Raw genomic sequence first — 20,076 nt, forward strand, 5'->3', positions numbered from 1 at the left:
ACAGCATCAAACCAGGTGAAAGCTTAGAAATGAAATGGAGAGAGCACCCACACTTACCCGAAGATGTCTGTTTAATTACCCGGACTATTTGTTCATTTCTGGGATCCAAGTATCCCATCTTGCTAATGTATTCCAAAGCTGCTTCAATGCTTCTACTGCCAGTTTGTTTCAGGGCTCTCACAGCCATCTCCTAGACAAAACAGATATACAGAAACACAAATGAAGGCCCAAGTCAACAATCCGATGGCATAACACCATGGAAGCTAAACAGCCATATGAATATCAGTCCATTTACTGATTAAATCATTGATGTAACTACAGAACTCTGGCTTTGAAGAAAAAACAAACACCCTACTTTAGGAACATAGGAAGCTGCCTTATACTGAGTCAGAATGGTGGTCCATTTGGTATTTAGTATTGTCTCCAGGGTTTCAGGCAGGAGTTTTTCATAGGTTACATATGCTTCAGGTTACACACTCTGCTAACCCAGAATTAGTGCTTCAGGTTAAGAACTTTGCTTCAGGATGAGAACAGAAATTGTGCTCCGGCGGCGCAGCAGAAGCAGGAGGCCCCATTAGCTAAAGTGGTGCTTCAGGTTAAGAACAGTTTCAGGTTAAGAACGGACCTCTGGAACGAATTAAGTACTTAACCCGAGGTACCACTGTACTTGCATGAAAAATATCATTAAAAAAAATCCAGCTGCATAACCAGCAATTAACCTAAAGGTTTGAAGTGCGTTAACCAAAACTGGGCTGAGTATTCGGCCCCTAAGCAATGAAGTTTTTGCTATCGGGGGGTTGGATTAGATGAACCCCGGGGTCCCTTCCAACTTTACGGTTCTAGATTAGCAATATCAGGCACCTTAGAAATAATAAAACTACGGTATGTTTTGGCGCTCTAGAAGCAATCAGCACATGGCATGCACAGCATGCAGCAAGCGGACAGAGAAAAGTTCTTCTCCCTCTTTCCTAACTCCAGTGCTTGCGGAAATCCAATAGAAGCTGAATGTTGGGAGATTTGGGACCGATAAAAGAAAGCACTGCTTCATGCAGCGCATGATCAAACTATGGAGCTCGCTTCTCCCCAGGAGGCAGTGACCAACTTGGAAACAGGATTAGACAAATTCATGGAGGACAGGACTAACAATGGCTGCTAGCCGTGAAAGCTATGCTCTGCCACCACAGTTGGAGGCCAGCAATGCTGCTGAACACCATTTGCTGAAAACCACAAGAGGGAAGACTGCTATTGTCCTCATGTCCTGCTCTCTGGTTTCCCAGAGGCATCTGGTCGTCCACCATGAAAACAGGCCATTGATCTGATCCACCAGGCTCTTCCTATGTTCTTGGATGTTCTACTAGTGTGAAATGTTTTCCACCACTCTGAAATTATGGTTTCCTTTATGTACACTGCCATTTTTTTTAATGAGCTGGTGGTTCATACTCTTATAAATAAATCAAAATAAACAAACAAAACTTCGTTCTGTAGTTCCCTGGATGGAAATCACTTAGAAAGTTCTCGTGAGCCTGTAAAACTGTTTAAACAAAAGTATATATTTTTTATATTACTGACTTGGTCCCAACACAGCCAAAGAAACCGTTCCTTCCAGTATTCCTTGTGGCAAGCCTAGTATAAATTAAGGCTAGACTTTAGTAATCCCCTCATGTTTTGAAGATGCACATTGAATGGACAGTGTTGATGGTATATTCAGCAGTCAGGAGGTTCGGGCTTACATATGCCCCAATTTCCCCCTCTCCCAACCTCTGCCTTGTGGCTGAATCTGCTTCACTATGTCGAGCTGCAAAACGAAGGCAAATGAGAAACTGCAAATGTGCCCCTCTGCCTTCATTTAATTCCTATTTTCTCTTTCTATCATAGTGTTCTAAGCAGTACATACACCTCAAAAACATGTTTGATCATTCCATATGGGAAAGCAAACATTACATAATCCAACAGACGTCTTTGATGCCAATTGGGTTCTTCTGTTTGGACTGTGGCAGCTTGGGATGGAGGGAATATGTGTCAGCAGTTTGCTTCCTGGCTAACCAACCTGCCGTACACACAAAACATGACTCCCCCACCCTAAAAATAACCTCCACTCCATTACGGAGAGCCTTCTTTCGTACTCTGAACTTCATGGCTCTAGTGTAAACACAAGGTGAATTCAGACACAGCAATAAAGCTGACCTAGCACAAAACATGCTATTTGCTCTGAACTGGTCCAACGTTAGTGCTTATTCTGTAAGGGAGTTATGAGTCAAAGGAATCTAGTTGCATCAAGTTAGAAGCCCTTTAGAAAACACCAAATGTTTCCACTTGCACACAATTGAATATATTTGCCACAATAGAGAAACACGGAGATAAAAATCGTGCTAGTTACTGAGAGGTGCTTAAATGTTTTAGTGTGAATGATCTTGTAACCACAGGCCAAAACAAAATTTTTTAAAGAAAACTTGGTAGGCATCGGAGCAAATTTGCAAATTTCCCAGAGTGGGGGAGGGAAGGGGGAGACATTTTCATATGACTCTTTCACTACACGCAAGTTGAAAGGCCAGTTTTGTTGATAAGTCCTATAAGTGGATATAAGACAACAATGCCAGATTTAGTTTTTCCAGTTAAGTTAGATATGCATAAAATGAAGCTCAAGCAAGGAGCACATAAGGTACCATATTTTTCGCTCTATAACACGCAGTTTTTTCCTCCTGGAAAGTAAGGGGAAATGTCTGTGCGTGTTATGGAGCGAATGCCTACAGGTGGCAGGGGAATCCGCTGCAGTTGTGAGCAGTCCGTGGCTCTCTTTGAAACTGCAAAGCGGGTGTAAGCGGCTCCTGTCAGCGAGCTGAGCCGGGCAGGAGGGAGAGAAGCAGAGCGGGGTTGGTTGCTTTAAAACAACCCCGTGCTCTATGTCCCTCTCTCTTCTCCACTGAGCTGCTAAGTAGCAGCAAAGCTTTTCAGCCAGCCTAGCCGGGAGGAGGGAGAGAAGCAGAGCGGGGTTGGTTGCTTTAAAACAACCCCGTGCTCTATGTCCCTCTCTCTTCTCCACTGAGCTGCTAAGTAGCAGCAAAGCTTTTCAGCCAGCCTAGCCGGGAGGAGGGAGAGAAGCAGATCGGGGCTGGTTGCTTTAAAACAACCCCGTGTCCCTGCCTGCAGTTTTTTGCTGTCCGATTTTGGATCAGCCACTGTAGGGGCTGTGTGTGTGTGTGTGTGTGTGTGCTTGAGCTATCGTTCTCCTCCTCCTCCTTCCTGTTCACTCTCACAGCGCCCCAGCGCTCTCCTGTGACTTTAGGAGTGATACTCTGTGTGTCTCTCTGTGTGTGAGGCATCGTTCTCCTTCTCTTGCTTCCCCTTCACTCTCCCAGCGCCCCTGCTACTTCCAGCGCCCCTGCGACTTTAGGATTGATACTCTGTGTGTGTGTGTGTGTGTGTGTGTGTGTGTCTCTGTGTGTGTGAGGCATCGTTCTCCTCTTGCTTCCCCTTCACTCTCCCAGCGCCCCTGCCTCTCCTGCGACTTTAGGATTGATACTGTGTGTGTGAGAGAGAGAGGGGGGGGGGATCGTTCTCCTTCTCTTGCTTCCCACTCCCAGCGCCCCTGCCTCTCCTGCGACTTTAGGATTGATACTCTGTGTGTGTGTGTCTGTGTGTGAGAGGGATTGTTCTCCTCCTCCTGCTTCCTGTTCACTCCCCCAGCGCCCCTGCGACTTTAGGGCGACTTTAGCATGGATCCACATGGATCCTCAGGATTTTTGCATTGGGCTACCCCAAACTCACCGTCAGATCACATGTCTGTGGCCACAGCATGAACCACAAAAATCATACATCCACTGTTTTGTTTAGAATATTTTTTTCTTGTTTTCCTCCTCTAAAAACTACGTGCGTGTTATGGTCTGGTGCGTGTTATAGAGCGAAAAATACGGTATTTTGTGTGTGAGTGCTTTTGAAATAAAACAGCAATTTCTGATACACTTTCTTTTTTTGAAGTCTCAGATATAATGATGTACTATTAAAAGCAGTCATTTTTTTATAGGTCTTATCGATGTCCTACTTGTTCTCATCTAGAGACATTCTTCATGTGCTCAGCTGTTAAGACCGTAATAGTACCGTATCACAAATAGAAGCCATTTATTAATTAAAAGCATTGTTATTCCTCTCTTCAATGAAAAAAAGATTCTCAGAGGAGCTTACAAATGTCAGTGATGAGGCAGTCATATACTAAGGTTTAAGGATACAGCACAAAAGGAAATGGGATTAGGAGGGAGGAGAAAGAAAAAGGAACCATTACAGAATCCTTATAATGATCAGCTGGAATTAAAACGTTTTAAGGAAATGTTGCTGGCCTTTCAAGTAGAGCTGATGGAGAGGCCCTGCCAGACCTGTCTGTCTGTCTGTCTCTCTCTCTCTCTCTCTCTCTCTCTCTCTCTCTCTCTCACACACACACACACACACACACACAGTCTCACACGCTTTCAATAGCAACTCCTTGACCTCAATGTTCAGGGCAAGTAATCTGTCCGGATGGCACTTTCAATGAACTGCAGCAATGAGGTTATTCCCTTCATTAGCATCAGTGATGCATTTTGCTAATTTTACCACACGCACGCGTTAGCCAAACATTCATTTGGCTGACATTACGTTTATAAAAAGTACCACCCAATATGCCAACTATTTCAGTACCGCAGGCACTAATTTAGAAGTGACTAGGTTCTAGTCATTCCCTTCCTGTTGCTTCCAAGAAAAATCTAGGGTATGTGCAGAAAAAAGCAAAACAAAAAACAAACAAACCCCTGTGCTGTTTACAAATCCTCCCAGGATTCAAGGAGAATAATTCTGTCAAGCTGGGTGTAAAGAAATCCCTCAGCTGTGAGTACAGATCAAAAGTTACAAGTCACTGGACTAACTGCCCTCAGAAAAACAAGCACGTTTAAGAATTGCAGGCCTGCCTTCTGGCGTCAGTTACAGCCCTTATACAAATTTAGTATGGCAAATAACTCCCCGCACTTGTGACATACTTTATATTAATAATGCAGCTACATTTTACGCACAGAAAGGAACAGTGTTCTACTCATTTATATATGCGTGAATCCAACCACCTTTCCAAGGAGGCCAGAGAAATTAATGGGGGTTCTGAGACAAGTTTCCTATCCGTGTCTGGGCCAAGCCCAAATTGGGCTTTGCTTCAGAAAAGGAATGGAAACGCACCTGGTACCTTCAAACGATTTCAAGTTACAAAGCAGCGAAGTCTTCCAGTTCAGCTCACCATTGTGAATATTAGCACCTTTGGGCAAAGCAATAATAAGCACCTTAAATAGGAAATTTCTATCTTTATTATTTCCTCTAGGAATATTTTAAACAGGGCTGTATACCCTTCAGGATAGCTGACCTGAATGCATTATAATTGATCCATGTTCTGCTTAAGATACAGTATTCCTATCACTGTGAGCTGCTTACCCAGGTCAGGTTGTAATTAATGTGCGCTAGCTTTAAAGACAGAACTGCAATGGGGCAAGTAACAAATACAACCATTTGGAGTTCTGGTTTTTAGAAAGTAATTTTGTACTACAGTGGTAGTGTGGTGTAGTGGTTAGTCTACGACATGGGAGATCAGGGTTCAAATCACTGCTCAGCCATGAAGCACACTGGGGTGACCTTGGCCCAGTCATAGGCCACTTATTTTTAAATTTATTTATTTATTTATTTATTTTTTATTATTATTATTATTATTATTATTATTATTATTATTATTATTATTATCATCATCATCATCCCCTTCATCCTAAGATCACAGGGTGCTTTACAATATAGAAAACACAAAAATACAAACAATAATAAGAAGAAGAGTTTGGATTTGATATCCTGCTTTATCACTACCCTAAGGAGTCTCAAAGTGGCCAACATTCTCGTTTCCCTTCCTCCCCCACAACAAACACTCTGTGAGGTGAGTGGGGCTGAGAGACTTCAGAGAAGTGTGACTGGCCCAAGGTCACCCAGCAGCTGCATGTGGAGGAGCGGGGACGCAAACCCGGTTCCCCAGATTACGAGTCTACCGCTCTTAACCACTACACCACATTTTTGTTAATAATAACAAATACAAAAACCCCCACCTAGTCATAATCATTTATAATTTTCTATAATAGTCTATCCTACCTCACATAATTGTTGAGAGGATAAAAAGGGGGGAGCTTTTTTGGGGGAGGGGGAAATAAATAAATAATACTGATAAAGACCTGAATGTCACTATTCCCATATTTTTAAAAAGCCAGGAGAAACTGTTCCTTTCATTGTTCAAATCATATTCTGTAGTAAAATTTACTGATACATATATTTACACATGTATACTTAGTAATAATAAGCACACCAGAATGTTCTACATACATTATCTCAGTAATATTTATACTAATCATGGTCCCTATTATTATCACCACATTGTAGAGAAAAACAAATAAGACAGGCCCAATTTCCATTGAATGTTAAACCATGGTTCAGCAACGTATGAGAACAAGACTCCACAAGCCAAAGGGAAAAACAGAGTTCACATATTCCCCCCTTCCTTTTCCCCACGCGGCCAGGACTTATGTTGAATTTACTTCCACCTTCCAAGGGTCTCACAGTTTAGTACTACCTATAAACTGGGGGTTGCAGTTTACAATGCTAGTTTCATAACCCATGGTTTGAAGTTGGCTTGTTTAGCAATTAGCCATTGTTTATTGTAAACCACAATTGCCCAGTTGGCATGCAAGGCTAAGCTGAGGCTTCTTCAAAAGCAACACCAAATTCAGGTTCTCCTCACAGTCCTCTGTCTGGCCATGCAAGAAAATGAGAGGGGATGGGAGAACATACAAGCCTAATGTGTTGCTTGGACTAACAGAGGGTCACCTACATAGTCCTAAATCATGGGTTAGGATTACGTGCAAGTGCTTCCAATTTCTTGTCTCCAGATTCCTAGTGAGTTTGTGGCTTAGGCGGCTCACAGCTCACACCCTTAATCATTACCCTACACCAGGTGTGGCCAGCTTTTGTCCCTCCAGATGTTGCTGGGCTACAAGTCCCATCATCCTTGGTCACTGGCCCTGCTTGCTAGGGATGATGGGAGTTGCAGTTCAGCAACAGCCAGAGAGCCAAAGGTTACTCATGCCTGAACCACATCATCTCTTAAATGTACTCTCAGCAGGAGCGAGAGGACCAGGGGACCAAGGATGTTTCATAGCTGTTATCGTCAACAAGTCTTGTCTCGATAAAGACTGAAAGCAAAATTGACTAGGGGAATGAAAGGTTTGCAGCCAACAAATGAATTCCGGAAACTGCACATGGGCAAACGAAGGCAGCAGATGGTGGATGGAACAGCAAAGTGTGGGAGGTGATGTAAAGGATATATCCAGCCAGGAGCAGGAGACTGGAGCGGGGAGATAATGAGAAGAGTGCACACAGGACTAAGACGATTAGCGGAATCCAGGCAGGAGCATGTAGCCAAGGAAATAGGCTGCAGACATGGAAAAATCTCTGTGGAGACATCCTTAGGAGTCTGTTGCACAAACTAGGAGTTGTGGAGCCACAGTGCAATTCATATGAGCCAGGGTCAGTAAGACAGTCCATTACTGCTACCAAATCTTCGCCCATAATTCTTTAGGCTAAGCCATCGGTAGGCAAACTAAAGCCTGAGGTCCGGATCCGGCCCAATTGCCTTCTAAATCCGGCCCACAGACAGTCTAGGAATCAGAGTGTTTTTACACAAGTAGAATGTGTCATTTTATTTAAAATGCACCTCTGGGTTATTTGTGGGGCCTGCCTGGTGTTTTTACATGAGCAGAATTTTATTTAAAATGCATCTCTGGGTTATTTGTGAGGCATAGAAATTCAGGTTTTTTATTCAAATTATAGTCTGGCTTCCCCACAAGGTCTGAGGGACAGTGGACCGGCCCGCTGCTGAAAAAGTTTGCTGACCCCTGGGCTAAGCAATACAGAAGAACTCAAAACAGATCTTGAGCAGCAAATTATCTGTGCCCAAGAACGAGTGGCTCCTGAGCAAATCCCCTGCAATGAACCATATGGTTTGAAACACAACCCCTGCAACAACAAAAAGTGGCTGCCTTCATATTTACCCCAGTATTATGCATTTCTCCTTGCAATTTGTAAACCAGGAAAAAAGTATGCCAGCGAAATGATAATAATACCCATGAACGGCGTGATCAGCTTACTATAAAACTTAACATTCCATTTATATTTGCATGCTACTCAAGTCTAGTTGCATTTACTACATGTAAAATGCTGCAGAAGACAGAATCAGAATTCAAAATGGCCGTAACAGGTTGGAGAACTGGGTGCAAGCTAACAAAACAAATTTCAATAGGAACAAATGTAAGGTTCTGCACTTAGGCAGGAAGAACCAGATGCACAAATATAGGATGGCTTACTGGCAGTACATGTGAAAAGGATCTAGGGGTCTTGGTGGACCACAAGCTTCATGGGAGTCAACAGTGTGATGCAGCAGCAAAAATAGCTAATACTATTCTAGGCTGCAGGGACGTGGGTGGCGCTGTGGGTAAAACCTCAGTGCCTAGGACTTGCCGATCGCATGGTCGGCAGTTCGAATCCCCGCGGCGGGGTGCGCTCCCGTCGTTCGGTCCCAGCGCCTGCCAACCTAGCAGTTCGAAAGCACCCCCAGGTGCAAGTAGATAAATAGGGACCGCTTACTGGTGGGAAGGTAAACGGCGTTTCTGTGTGCTGCGCTGGCTCGCCAGATGCAGCTTGTCACGCTGGCCACGTGACCCGGAAGTGTCTGCGGACAGCGCTGGCTCCCGGCCTATAGAGTGAGATGAGCGCACAACCCTAGAGTCTGTCAAGACTGGCCCGTACGGGCAGGGGTAACTTTACCTTTACCTTATTCTAGGCTGCATCAACAGAAGTATAGTGTCCAGATAAAGGGAAGTAATAGTACCACTCTATTCTGCCTTGGTCAGACCACAGCTGGAACTCTGCGTCCAGTTCTGGGTGCTGCAATTTAAGAAGGATGTTGACAAGCTGGAACGTGTGTAGAGAAGGGCAACCACGATGATCAAGGGTCTGGAAGCCAAGCCTTATAAAGAATGGTGGAAGGAGCTGGGTATGTTTAGTCTGGAAAAGAGGAGACTGAGAAGAGATGTCATAGCCATCTTCAAATATCTTAAGGGCTGTCACATGAAGGAGGGTAGGACTCGAACCAATGGCTTCAAGTTACAAGAAAGGAGATTCCGACTAAACATTCAGAAAAACTTTCTGACAGTAAGAGATGTTCAACTCTCCTTCCTTGGAGGTTTTTAAACAGAGGTTGGAAGGCTACCTGTAATGGATGCTTTAGCGGAGATTCTTGCATTCAGGGGGTTGGACTAGAAGACCCCTGGGGTCCCCTTCCAACTCTACATTTCTAAGAAAAACACTTTGAAAAACAACTAACAAATAGGTATGCTGACCACATTCCCAAGTGGCAACTCCATCTGCTCTTCTTTGTGTGTTTCCTGATACACACGTTTCATGTTTGCTCCAGGTCATTTTGCACAACCAGGCATTGGAAATAGCTCAAGGACCTATCCACACTAATCTCAGCAACCTTAGCGGCAAACAGCAGCCAGAGTGAATGTTTTCAGCAGGAAACCTGAGCCCCACTGGCTGCTCTTTCTTCAAAACAACAGATTCAGCTTTTTTAAAACCTTCATGTGTAGTTTGGTGATCTCCTCCCACATTTCTCTTGCAGTGGTGCCCCTCCCCAATATTGGTAATTGTTCTCTCCTGCCTTTCTCATTGTTTCTCAAGAGTTTTTGTACGCAGTGACTCATTCACTACAGCTGCTTTGCAAATTTATTTCGTTTATCTTTTTTGAATTGGGGGAGGGATCTGTATGTCCTCCACCTGGGCTTGCTTCACAATCAAAAAGATTTTTTCCAACACAGTTACTGCAGTCAATACTCACAATTTTGTGCAATTAATTTGCTGTGTTGTGTTTTTACTTTTGGTAAGCCACTTTGGGCATTTTCTTTTAAGTGGAAAAGCAGGTTTAAAGCACCTGAAGGTTTATTTTATTTATTAAATCTGCGCACGGCCCTTCATCCGAAGATCTCAGAACGGTTCACAGCATAAAAATACAAGATAAAAACACAAAATGCGTAACACAGAAAGAGAATAGAGCAAAAAAGGAGAAGAGAGCAAGCCCAAAATGCTGAAAAGCAGCAGCACATACCTAAATCAATAGAAATGAAGTATAAGAGCCAGTGTGATTACAATATATGAGAAATACAAAAAGAAAAAAGGTAGCTTTTTCAGGAGTGGAACTTGATGTGGAGATGTGGGTTCAAATCCTCCTTCGGAGCAAGGAGAGCTACAAATGCGATAAGGAATTTGAAACCCGAACAAGAGCCAAATGGAAATGGAATCAACAGACAACGTGAAACACTGGTGCAAGACAAACACGTACTGTGTATATATTTTGCCGATGTGCCTGTGGGAACCTTGTTTGAATTGAGTAACTCCACTGTGCAGCCACTTCAGAAACAGACTCTGCCCTCCAAAAGATCACACTTGATCCTGTTCAGTCTCTCTGATGAAACCACCATGAGATGCTACAGTGAGTTGCCTAGACTGCAGAAGGCAAGATGCAATATGGAGGACACGGCAAATGGCAGAAATATGAGGGAGCATTCTAGCACAAAAGAAACGGGTGACATGAGCTAATTCTTTTATTGAATTTGTTCTCATCATACAGTCGGAACAGCTGCAAGCTCCACTTGGAATTCAGACTCTTATATCAGCATAGAAGTCCATTACAAAGGAGGATTGTTAATTAAGACACTGTCAATTTGCTCTGCTTTCCGAAACCGTAGGGTACAATTTTTGAATAGCTGGGCGACTGCTGGAGGCAAAACCATCAGCAGAATAAAATGTCCAAGAGGTCAGGCGTTTTTGCATAAAGCAGCTGCAGCAATATTACTGAAGTTCTTGTGTGTCTACAGCTGACCAAGAATAAGGTTGCAGGAGAAGGCTAGCACCTCAAGAGAACAGCTGAAGGTCCTTCATCTCTGAAAGCGGGGGGGGGGGGGACATTCATATTGCATGGCTATCGAGCTTGATCTACTTTGTTCTTCTGCGACCAAACTAGATGCTACAAAGAATGGTTTCTTTCATCCCTCCTCTCCCTGGTCCTTTCACCTTCTCTTCTTCCTTCCACGGCAGCTTTCGTCTCCCCATCCCCTTCCTTTCCATTCCTAGTTTATGTATTGATAATAGATAACAATGGTGATAAAAATTACTGCTTTAACTTGCCATTTTCCCTCAACATCTCCTCCTCCTCCTCCTCCTCATGAACTTCTCTGTCTCCCGGCCACTGTTTACTCAGCTTACTCAGTAAGTTGATGGTACTGGTCCACCCCAATGGCTATGGCAGGTCAGGCAGGTGAGGAGGCACCGAGGTACCCAAGACCACTGTTTGGTATTCGCTCCCAGTCTGAGAAAACACTGCTCTGCACGACAGCATCAAGCCCTGGCCCAGGTGTGGTTGGCAGATGCAAAAACACAGCTCTAAGTCATTGTATTCCCTAAGCAGGAACCACGCTCTGGGGTGGTTTCCATTCAATATTTCATGCTTTTTTCTTCACAGGCAGAACTAGCACAGACCCATGAATACTTCTCTCTCCTCATAGATCCAACAGCCTGATGATAGCTACAAGGTTTTTCCATGACCAGATAAATCACATTGTTTTATGTTGACGTTTGTATGTTTTCCTTGCAACAGAAAACCACCATTAAGTGATCCAACCATTCTGGGCATGGAGTCCGATGAGCTATAAAAGGCAAAGTGAGGCATCAATGCTTGCCTCAGATTGTGAATTTGGGCATTTTCTTTTAAATGGAAAAGCAGGTTAAAGCACCTGAAGGTTTATTTTATTTTATTTATTAAATCTGTGTACCGCACTTCATCTGAAGATCTCAGAGCGGTTCCTTCGTTTTCAATTTTTCTTTGCAGATAATTGGCTATTTTTTAAAAAATATATATAAACTGCTTTGGGCGCTGTAATGTTGGAGAGGGATATGAACTTTTTCCTTTAAAAAAGTGCTTTTTAAAAAAATATATATGCTAGGTTTAAATGAGATGTGTGTCAGTCAAAACATGAGTGATTAGGAGGCTGCAGCTGCCAGAGAGGCTGAATCAAAGGCTTCCATGTAGCATTTGCTTCACCTGACAGCACACACCTTGTATAAGAGCATTAAATTTTAAAGGCTTTCAAGGGCCTCATGTACAGTAGTTGTGATGCTAGAAAACATTGTGGTCTACACAGAACAATTGCCTGCCTTATGGTGAAGTTTAAAAATTACTGTGGTGATTTAAGGCATGCACCTGATGAAACATGCATATAAATTACAGCTAAAAAGTAACTGTGACACAGATTTGTTCTGCCAGGGATATGTTTCTTTTTAAACAGAACTTCTCCATTTCCCCTCTTCTGTCTGAACACGTAAGCGACTTCAAGTAAGTACACAATCTGAGGAATCCTTTGATATCCTGTCTGCCAGGAAAAGATCAAGGAATCTCCTTTAAAAATTATTGGTTTTAACAATGCAGGGATCCGCAACTGAAATAGCGATGGCTGTAAAGAAACGACACCAGCCACAAATGGCTTCTTGATCACCTACTAGATGCTCCCAACAGTCTGCCCAAACTACCTGGCTGCAAAGACCATGGGTGAAATTCTGCTAACCATGGCTCAGAGTAGACCAACTGAAATTAATGGCCATGACTAACTTAGGTCCGTTAATCTCAATGGGTCTATTCCCGAGTTAAGGTTAGCTGAATACAACCACATAAATATAAAACACGGTGCCTATCTATACTTTTGTCTCCTGTTTTTTTGCACCTTTGACCATCCAAAGACAGTTTGCTCATGATTTCAGAGGCTGAAGCATACATTTGCCTCCTCATCTTCAAGGTGCAGAACAGACAGGAGCGGTGTCTTGCACATTCCCAGCGGAAACATTAAAAGATGCAGAAACCTAAACCACAAACAATGGCTTTCTCATTGTCAAAATGCCACAAATATATATATTAGCAGTGTTCCACACCAAACATATTCCACACGGGAACAGGAGGTTCTTAAACACCATTCCAAATGGTCAGTTCAAAACAGAAAACTTGCACTTAAAATACAACTTCTTTTTTGCTTCTTTTGCCAGCTCGAAATTCTCCCCCCCCCCCCTCACGGATGGACAGTGAAAGCATTTCACTGGCACAAGTTGGAAGAGGAGGAAAAGATGGTGTGGAGGAAGGGAAGCTATCCATGAAAACATGCATGTTCCTCTGCCATCTGCACTTTCCAGCTTTTGAATGCCATTGCACTTTGTACTTTTTAATTAAAATCTTTGTCACATCCTTAAACTCAAGCCTTTTGCCCAATCGAGCCACCTTAGATATTTCTTGTGCTGGATGTTTGGTGGTGTTCAACAAAGGACTAAATCACTCCGTGTGTGAGGCTAATGACTTGCCCTTGTGCAATGGGGCTTCTCCATTTCCACCTGTCCCCCCAAATCTGTTCTAGCACTGTTATATGAATAAAACACTAGCAGTCAAGTCCTTCTCCCTCAGGAGATAGCACCTTCTTTACTGACCTTCCTAGTCATACTTTAACCCCCAAAGAACCCATAGTGTCTCACGCCATGCAAGTAGCTTCCCCAGCCTTCTGGAGAAGATCTGGGCATGGCTCAAGCTATATGCAGGAAGAGAAGAGTCAAACGGATGTCTTTCCACTTGCGTAATTATTTGGTTGAACACTGCTTTAGGTTTCTAGGGCTGCTATTAAATAAATGAAAATGAGAAGTATTGTTATGTCCTATCTTCCTTGAAGGCATGGTTGGAAGCCTCTATGGTCTGACAGTAAGAGCTGTTCGACAGTGGAAAGGACTCCCTAGGGCAGGGGCCAGCAAACTTTTCCAGCAGGGGGCCGGTCCACTGTCCCTCAGACCTTGGGGGGGGCCAGGCTATATTCTGAAGGGAAAAAATGAATGATTTTCACCCGCCCGCAAAGAGGCCTGAAGATGCTTCGCCTAACCTGTCCCAGTTGTCGTCCCAATAGCCGCAGTTGGGCTTCTCCAGCCAGCCAAGCGCTGTGGCGTGGTAGGAGGCTGCGTTGGCTGGTGAAGATAGAAGCAGCAGTCCTGGCAGAGGAGCCGCGGACGGAGGTAGGGGAACTGGGGTATCGCCGGAGCTTTTACCCACCACCTGCTGATGCCGCTTCCTGAGAGGCACGCGGAGAAGACAGAGCTGCCCACCAAGCCACAAGTGGCAGCTGCGGCCACTGCAACAAACTGCCTGAACGCCATGGGAGGAATGAAGGAGGGAGGGAAGGAGGCAGGTAGTGACGAAGAAAGTGCGCGAGGAAGCAGTGCGGAGAAGGGCGGACTGAGGGAGCAGGAGCAGGAGGAAAACGCAGCAGCAGCCGGTGTCATACGCCCCCTTCACAGCGCCGCCCTGCTGAGGCGGGCAGGCGGGCGAGCCAACTCTCACTGTTGACTTGCGCCCGGCGTGGGACAAGATCGCTGCGTCCCTGAGGAAAAAAGCGCCGCCATATGAGGGAGAGGGAAAGAACGCGCACGTTGGCGATCCATGTGGTGATTTCCCAGGCCGGATCTAGAAGGCGCCTGATCCAGCCTGTGGGCCTTAGTTTGCCGACCCAGGCCCTAGGGCAGCCTTTCTCAACCTGTGCGTCCCCAGGTGATGGGAGTTGTATGGATGATGGGAGTTGTAGTCCAACAACATCTAGGGACCCACAGGTTGAGAACCACCGCCCTAGGGGTTGTGGACTCTCCTTCCTTGGAGATTTTTAAGCAGAGGTTGGATGGCCACCTGTCTTGGCTGCTATAGTTGAGATTCCTGCATTGCAGGGGACTGGACAGGATGGCCCTTAAGGTCCCTTCCAACTCCACAATTCTATGATAACGTACCCCACCTTTTCTTCCTTGCAACTACCCTGTAAAGGTTAGTGTGAGAGATGGTGAATAGTGCTCAAGGGCACCCTGTGAGCTTCACAACACTGAGTTAACTGAGTATTATTTCCCCCAGTATACAGACAGAAGAATTAAACTATAAGAAACTTTGACAGCAGCCGCAAAATTGAGAAAGCAAGGCACCCAAATTCGGAACTGCCACATCCAAGCTCAAATATTTATATTATTATTATTATTATTATTATTATTATTATTGTGTGTGTGTCCATGGACTCTGAAGGATATAGAGCCCATGGACACACACAATAATAATTTATAATAATAATAATTTATATGTATACCCATCTGGCTGGGCTTCCCCAGCTACTCTGGGCGGCTCCCAACAGAACACTAAAAACAGAAAAGAAACATTAAAAACTTCCCTAAACATGGCTGCCTTCAGATGTCTTCTAAAATTCTGACAGTTGTTTATTTCCTTGACATCTGATGGGAGGACGTTCCACAGGTTGGGCGCCACTACAGAGAAGGCCCTCTGCCTGGTTCCTGTAACCTCACTTCTCACAGTGAGGGAACCGCCAGAAGGCCCTCAGCGCTGGACCTCAGTGTCCGGGCTGAATTATGGGAGTGGAGACGCTCCTTCAGGTATACTAGCCGAGGCCGTTTAGGGCTTTAAAGGTCAGCATCAACACTCTGAATTGTGCTTGGAAACATACTGGGAGCCAATGTAGGTCTTCCAGGACCAGTGTTATGTGGTCTTGGCCACTCCCAGTAGAATGTGAGGGAAGGCCTTTAAAGGGAACCTTCCAGAATGTAAATAAAACCCAGTGTCTGTTTGAAGGAGGATTTACTCTACCTTACCCATGACACCCGGACTCTGCCCAAATTCCTTCGTGCTTCGCCTCAAGCAGCTAGAGCAAAGATTAGGTTCATAACTATCCGCCTGCTAGGCAATGAACTAGAAAACTATGGGAACATGCACAACTTTCTGCAAGAAACATCCTACATACGCTGCTTTGAAGCGATACTCCACTACAAACTGGCACGTAGCCTGCGCATTCCAGAGCACCGTGTCATGCTTCTCTGACCTACAACATGCTGAAAATTACTGGCATTAGAAGTCCTCTGGCGCAGAATGTCTTTTGCAACGCTGAAAACAAAGTAGTTTTTTAAGATTGTTTAAAACTGGCTTATCTCTTCGGCGACTGCATTTGTTTCCTGAGCCGTGCAACTCTACTGCTTTACACTTACACACACACACACACACACACACACACACACACACACACACACAATATTTGTACTAGTCCATCGTCAAGCTGTCAACAGACTGCACAGGCTCCAGTGTGAGGGCACCATCAGAGACAGGCAGGCAGCAGGGCAAGCAAGCAGGGCAGCAGGTGAGCGAGCTGGGCTGGCAGTGGCAGAGTCAACAAGAGGGGTGGTAGAGAGGGGCGAGAGAGAGGAGTGGGGGGCGAATGAGCTGGGGTTTGAAGCAGGCCAGCGAGCTTTCGGTTGAGCAAGAGGGATGTGTCCTCTCCTCACATGGCCATTGCTCAGGCAGGGTACCACCTTCACAATTAGCAGCTTTAAGAATGTGGTTCTAGTTTGCTTTCCTTGCAAGAGAGGTGGTTGCCCAGTAAAACTGCCTCCCCACTGCAGCAGGCCCAGGGGACCCCCCCGTTAGTGGACCCTTTGCTGGGGAGGGGTGGGCCTACCCTTGACACTAGCCCTGGACAGAGATTCAGGCAAAGGCTATTTCTCAAAGATTCTATTACGGCACTTTCCCATCCTTTGGTTTTATACATGAACAGCAACATGTGCCAAATATAGGGGGGGTGGGAGAAGCCTCCTGAGAAACTTTTATAGAGGGTAAAAGGTAACAGTAAAGGGACCCCTGACCATTAGGTCCAGTCGTGGCCGACTCTGGGGTTGTGGCGCTCATCTCGCTTTATTGGCCGAGGGAGCCGGCGTACAGCTTCCGGGTCATGTGGCCAGCATGACTAAGCCACTTCTGGCGAACCAGAGCAGCACACGGAAACGCCGTTTACCTTCCCTACCTATTTATCTACTTGCACTTTGATGTGCTTTCAAACTGCTAGGTTGGCAGGAGCAGGGACCGAGCAACGGGAGCTCACCCCGTCGCGGGGATTCGAACCGCCGACCTTCTGATCAGCAAGTGCTAGGCTCTGTGGTTTAACACACAGCGCCACCCACATCCCTTTTATAGAGGGTAGTCTGTATTATAAAACGAGAGTTGTCAAAGATTAAATATCCATGTCAGTGAGATGATATGGGAAGAAAATGAGATCACTATCATCCCATGTTGGTTACAAATCTCAGCTCACATGGCCAGCAGTCAAACTGGGTGCACGCGAATTCTTAGTAAGTGAAGCGGGCATGGATCTAGTCAAGTCCCCTGGATGGGAGATCACTGGAAATTTATTATATACATAAACTAGCTGTAATAAAGATATATTTGTTTAAAAAGTCTCAATCCACTAGGGCGAGGGGGACTTTTCTGCCCTAACCCGAGCCACTTGGGGGCCTGTCAAGTCTAAACCATCAAGAAGTGTGGTTTTGACTAAGCATAAAAACCTTCCAAGAGGAACTATTACACCCTGATTCTATTGTGATACCACTTCCTGCTGCATTAGTAGTTCTCTCAACCCTTTCGGACTCAGAAGTGACTTTGAGCACAGGAATGAACAAACGATCAATGTTTTCAATGACCTGCTGAAGCAATTGTTTCCTCTTTTCCTAGCAAGACTCTGTTCTCACAATACTACACATTCCTTTGTGACTTTTTACTGCTCCCTTTATGCAGCCAAAATCAGATGACAAAAATCCGGTATCAAGTGGGTGAAGGGTTTTTGTTGTTGTTTGTTCTGCACAGACACAAAAATCCCAATTCCATTCAAAGGAAACACAAGCTCCGTGCTCAGAATTAAGTCGTTATAATATATGAATCATTCTGATTAGAGCGTTAAAAAAAAAAGCTGGGCTTGTTCGCATGTCACAATAAGCCATAGTTTGCATTAATTGTGGTTTCATTGTGAACATGCCTCCCCTCGTGGCACAAGCAAGCCATAGTGTGGCTCACTATGTTTGGGGAAATGCTGCAGCACAATTGCATGGAGCTCTTTTTTAAAAAAGCAACTCATGGATGTGATCAGCCTGTTCATTTGGTTATAATGGAAGCAACTTTAAAATGGGCAGAAATATACTTTTGTTAAGGACAAGGGGCTGCTGGAGAAATGTTGGATTTTTTTTGGCTGGAGACTGGGTTGGAGTGGGGTGATGGATCTGTCGGTTTTGGTTCTCTCCATTTCTCATTCTTCCCCAGTTCTCCACATTTTGCAGCCATTTGTCATTTAACCTCCTTGAAAACTCACCAGCATTTTAGTGCAAAACACATTTCCATGTGCAGTTTTGACTAACATACACATATTTTAAGCAATTTCCCGTAATGTGCATTTTTGTATGCTATTTTCACTAATGCCTTTATTTTTCATGTACACTTTCCCCTACTAGATGCTTTTTTAAAATAAACACTGGCTGCAGAGCTACATTTCAAAATGAAGATAAGTGTGAATTTCAAAAGGGAGCTGTGTTTCAGTTCAAATAATGTTTTGGAAAGGCCGGATTTGATAGATGCAACTTTAAATGCATGCTGAATCAAATTTGTCCTCCAACCCTACCTAAAGATAGACATGCTATAAGGAACGGTACATGAGGTATTTTTTCAGCTTTTCAGCAAACTCTTCACATCTGAAAGCTCAGAAACAAAGCTCAGAATACAGTGGTACCTCTGGATACGAACGGGATCTGTTCCGGAGCCCCGTTCGCATCCAGAAGCAAATGTAAGCGAGGGCACGTCTGCGCATGCGTGCGTCGCTTTTTGCCACTTCTGCGCATGACATTTTGAGCGTCTGCGCATGCACGAGCAGCGAAATCCAGAAGTAATGCGCTCTGTTACTTCCAGGTTGCCACAGAGCGCAACTCGAATGCGCTCAACATGAAGCATATTCAACCCGAGGTATGACTGTATTAGCAAACTAAACACCCATCTGTCTTCTCCTTCCTAACCATTCCCTCCCACCTTAGGGTGAGAGCCCTATAAGGCTGTACAACCAATGCAACCTTCTCCCATTTCAGGCTCCCAGTTGGAGGACTTTGCTAACTTTCTCCAAGCTACAGGTGGCAATGACAGGCAAGCAAGAAAGCAAACAGAAGCATGGCTGGCAAGCTTTAACGACAAGGTGATTTGCTGGTATGTTCGCCTGATGCTTCAGATGTAAAAGCAGGCTTACAGCCCATACACACACACACACACACACACACACATTATTTTATTTGTATGTTGCCTTTCCACAGGTCAAACCACACTCATGGCTTTTAACAGGGGGAGAGCATAACTGCGACATAGCAAAAGCAGTCATCAACAATAAACAAAACAGTTTTAAAAATACAAGACCAAACTGAACCAACTCCACATGGATGACAACTAAATCTAAAATAAAGATACAAAAAAAACCAACAGCAACCCCCCATAACCCCAAACAACACCCCAGCCCTTTAAAGACTAAGGAATTTATTGTGGCACCATATTTTGTGGACTAGAGTCGAATTTGTCAGATGCCCTTGGCCCATGAAAGCTGAAGCCACAATACATTTGTTTATTCTTTAAGAGACCACAATACACTTTTTGTTGCATTTGCTCTTTTCATCTCGCTATCGGTCTTTGGTTTCTCAATGTGTTTTCCATCCCAGCAAGATGAAAGGATGTTGGAATGCAATCAAGACTGCTGCCTGAACAGACAAGATTCCAAGCCTTTGACTTCAACACGGGGGACAGGTAGATGTTCTCCCGCACATTACAATATTCACAAATAACTCTTAACTTCCCAGGTCATGGAAAGGCATCATAAACAGTCTCAGGTATTAGCAGAGATGCTACTCCCCTTTGTTGGGCCTGAGCACAGAATCTAGCAGCACGTCCAGAATCCAGCAGTCTGACAACTGCAGCTGGTAAAGTCCTAAACGCTAGAGAAGGGGTATTTGTTTTAATTTGCACATTGCCAAAAGAACTTGTTATGGTGTGGCTGATAAAAGCAAATAGTGAAT

General features: G+C 44.6%; 1 protein-coding gene across 4 annotated transcripts in view; it reads right to left on the reverse strand.

The window, feature by feature from the left end:
• The window catches only part of LATS2 (large tumor suppressor kinase 2), a 47,972-nt gene that overhangs the window by 12,571 nt on the left and 15,325 nt on the right, over positions 1–20,076 (reverse strand). For all 4 annotated transcript variants that reach the window (XM_028726299.2, XM_028726306.2, XM_028726302.2 and 1 more), the window contains one exon: positions 58–190. In XM_028726299.2, the coding sequence (XP_028582132.2) occupies positions 58–190 (133 nt within the window). The remainder of the gene's footprint in view (positions 1–57; positions 191–20,076) is intronic.

Source organism: Podarcis muralis, chromosome 4 (assembly GCF_964188315.1).
Source record: "Podarcis muralis chromosome 4, rPodMur119.hap1.1, whole genome shotgun sequence".
Classification (NCBI taxonomy): Eukaryota; Metazoa; Chordata; class Lepidosauria; order Squamata; family Lacertidae; genus Podarcis; species Podarcis muralis.